This window comes from Oxyura jamaicensis (assembly GCF_011077185.1).
Source record: "Oxyura jamaicensis isolate SHBP4307 breed ruddy duck chromosome 25 unlocalized genomic scaffold, BPBGC_Ojam_1.0 oxy25_random_OJ70750, whole genome shotgun sequence".
Classification (NCBI taxonomy): Eukaryota; Metazoa; Chordata; class Aves; order Anseriformes; family Anatidae; genus Oxyura; species Oxyura jamaicensis.
The window spans coordinates 1-2,618 of record NW_023304693.1 but is presented as its reverse complement, the minus strand read 5'-3'; the positions used below and the strand labels follow the sequence as shown (position 1 = coordinate 2,618).

At 73.7% G+C, this 2,618-nt stretch overlaps 1 protein-coding gene across 1 annotated transcript; it reads left to right on the top strand.

The window, feature by feature from the left end:
* Positions 1–338: 338 nt before the first annotated feature.
* LOC118158293 (rho guanine nucleotide exchange factor 11-like) lies at positions 339–2,453 on the top strand (the record flags this gene model as incomplete). Its single annotated transcript, XM_035312932.1, has 7 exons — positions 339–517; positions 699–909; positions 1,014–1,101; positions 1,221–1,322; positions 1,531–1,613; positions 1,710–1,910; positions 2,011–2,453. Coding segments are annotated over 7 exons (1,307 nt in total), but the record flags the coding sequence as incomplete, so codon positions are not given.
* Between the last annotated feature and the right edge of the window lie 165 nt (positions 2,454–2,618).

Here is a 2,618-nt window from a genome sequence, read left to right as displayed (position 1 = left end):
AGCACACCGAGGGTAGGGGCTGGGGGGGGGGTTCCGGGGGGGGGGGGCGGCACCGGGGGGCCATGCCCACCTCGGGCAGGTCCTTGGCTTTGCGCCGTGGGGCTCGTGCCTCTCCGTTGTCACCCGGAGCCAAACCCGGGGGCTGCGAGGGGGACGTGCGGCTTTCCAGCCAGGCTGGGGGGGCACTGGGGGGGGAAACCTCCCCCCCCCCTCTTTTAGCAGTTTGCTCTGGGCCGGCTCATTTCGGAGCCCGGGCTGCGGGAGCTGGCACGGGGGGGGGGGGGGGGGGGGCGGGGGCAGCACCATCTCCTCCTGACCCCCCCGCTCCGCCGTCCCAGCGGGCACCTCGGAGCACGAGAAGCTGTGCCGAGCCCGGGACCAGTGCCGGGACATCCTCAAGTACGTGAACGAGGCCGTGAAGCAAGCGGAGAACCGGCACCGCCTGGAGGGCTACCAGAAACGCCTGGACGCCACCTCGCTGGAGAGGACCAGCAACCCCCTGGCCGCCGAGTTCAAGGTAGCCCCGGCTCCTCCGGGGGACACGGGGAGGGGGGCGCCCGGTGCCAGCCGCGCTCACCGCTGCCCTCTGCGCCGCCCCCCCCCGCTGCAGGACCTGGGCCTTTCGGCCCCCTGGGGACCCTGTGAGGCTGGGGACGGCGCATCCACGGGGCCGCCGTGTCCCCCCCCCCGGCTGCGAGGAGCTGAGCCCCCCCGCCCCCGCCGTGGGCTGTCGCACCGCAGACCTGCACGTGCTGCTCCTGGAGGACCTCCTGGTGCTGCTGCAGAAGCAGGACGAGAAGCTGGTGCTCAAGTGCCACAGCAAGACGGCGCTGGGCTCCTCGGACAACAAGCAGACCTTCAGCCCCGTCCTCAAGCTCAACTCGGTGCTCATCCGCTCCGTGGCCACGGGTAAGCGGGGAGGGACCCGAGGCGGGTGGCAGGGGACCCATCCTGCTGGCTCCGGGCGGCCCTCACCGTCCGCCGCCGACCTCCTCCTCCCTCGCCCCCCGCAGATAAGCGAGCGCTCTTCATCATCTGCACGTCGGAGCTGGGCCCCCAGATCTACGAGCTGGTGGCGCTGACGTCCTCCGAGAAAAACACGTGAGGAGGAGGGGGACGGGCGCTGGGAGCTGGCGGGGGGGGGGGGGGGGGGTTCCCCCGGGTGTATCCCCCCCCCACACCCACCCCAGGAGCTGAAGGCGCTGCTCTGGGCCGCCCAGGTGGATGGAGGTGCTGGAGGAGGCGGTGCAGAGCTCCATGAGGAACGCCACCTTCCCCCCCAAGCGCCGGACGCCGGAGCCCACCCGCGCGGCCCCCTCCAGGTGAGCGGCGGGGCCTTACTGGGAGCCGGGGCCGGGGCCCAGTCCGTACTGGTGGGCACTGGGGGACAAAGCCAGCGCGCCGCGGGGTCTCACAGCTCCCCCCCGCTGCGGGAGCGGCTCGCTGGGGACCTGGGGGTGGCTGCCAGGGCTCCCAGCCCCTTGTCACTGCTGCCCCCCCCCGCCTAACCCCCCCTTTCCATCCTCGTAGCCTGGTGTTGCCGGACGCCGACGTCTCCCCCATCCTGTCCCGAGGCAGCGGCTCCGCAGCGGAGGCGGAGGAGAGCTCCTCAGGTGAGACCCCCCCCCCCCCGGGGTCTGCTGCCCCCCCCCCGGGGTTGGAAGGGGCGGGGGGGGGCGCAGCTCTGAGCCCTCCCCACGTCCCCGCAGCAGACGACAATCCCGCCGAGCTGCTGGGCCAGGAGAAGCCCCCGGCGCTGCCCGAGGAGCCGCAAAGCAGCGAGGTGGAGGAGGAAGAGGAGGAGGAAGAGCCCGGGAGGGTGAGCGGAGCCCTCCTGGAGCCCACCACCCGCCTGGCGCTGCCGGTGCCGCTCTCGGCGGAGGGGCTGGCCGAGGCGGCCCTGGAGGACGGTGAGCGCCCTTGGGGACGAGCCGGGGGGGGTTCCCACGGGGAGGGGGCTAGGGGAGGGCACCCAAAAACCGCCTCTTCCCCCCCCCCCCCTCATCCCAGTGGAGAACCTGCGGCTCCTGCTCCTGCGGAGGCTCCTGCCCAGCCGCGACGCGGAGCCCGAGGACGACCTGACGCCCACGCCGTCGGTCAGCGGGGGGGCCCAGGCGTGGGACTCGGTGCTCTCCAGCCAGGATTCGGCCTCCCAGGAGGCGCTGGCGGAGCCCCCGGCACCCCCCGAGGAGCCGAAGCCCCGAGCGGGCTGGGAGGAGACGAGCGAGACGGGTCCGGCAGCGGAGGAGCCCGGCAGCTACAAGGTGGTCCGGAAAGGTAGGGGGCTGCCGCCTGACCCCCCCCTGGCCCCCCCCAGGCCGGGCTGGGGTGCAGGAACCCGGGGACCCCCCCCCACTCCCTCCCGTGCCTGCTCCTGGCTGCCATTCGGGTGCTCGCTCCCTGCTCGCTCGAGGTTTGTGGGGCTGGAGATGGGGGCTCGTGGGGGGGTGCGGGTAACCCCCCCCCCTCCCTGCGCGCAGCCCTGGTGGTGGGTGCTGGTGGTGGGTGCTGGTGGTGGGTGCTGGTGGGTGCTGGTGGGTGCTGGGTGCTGGTGGTGGTGCTGGGTGCTGCTGGTGGGTGCTGGTGGTGCCAGGATTGGGGTGCTGGTGGTGGGTGCT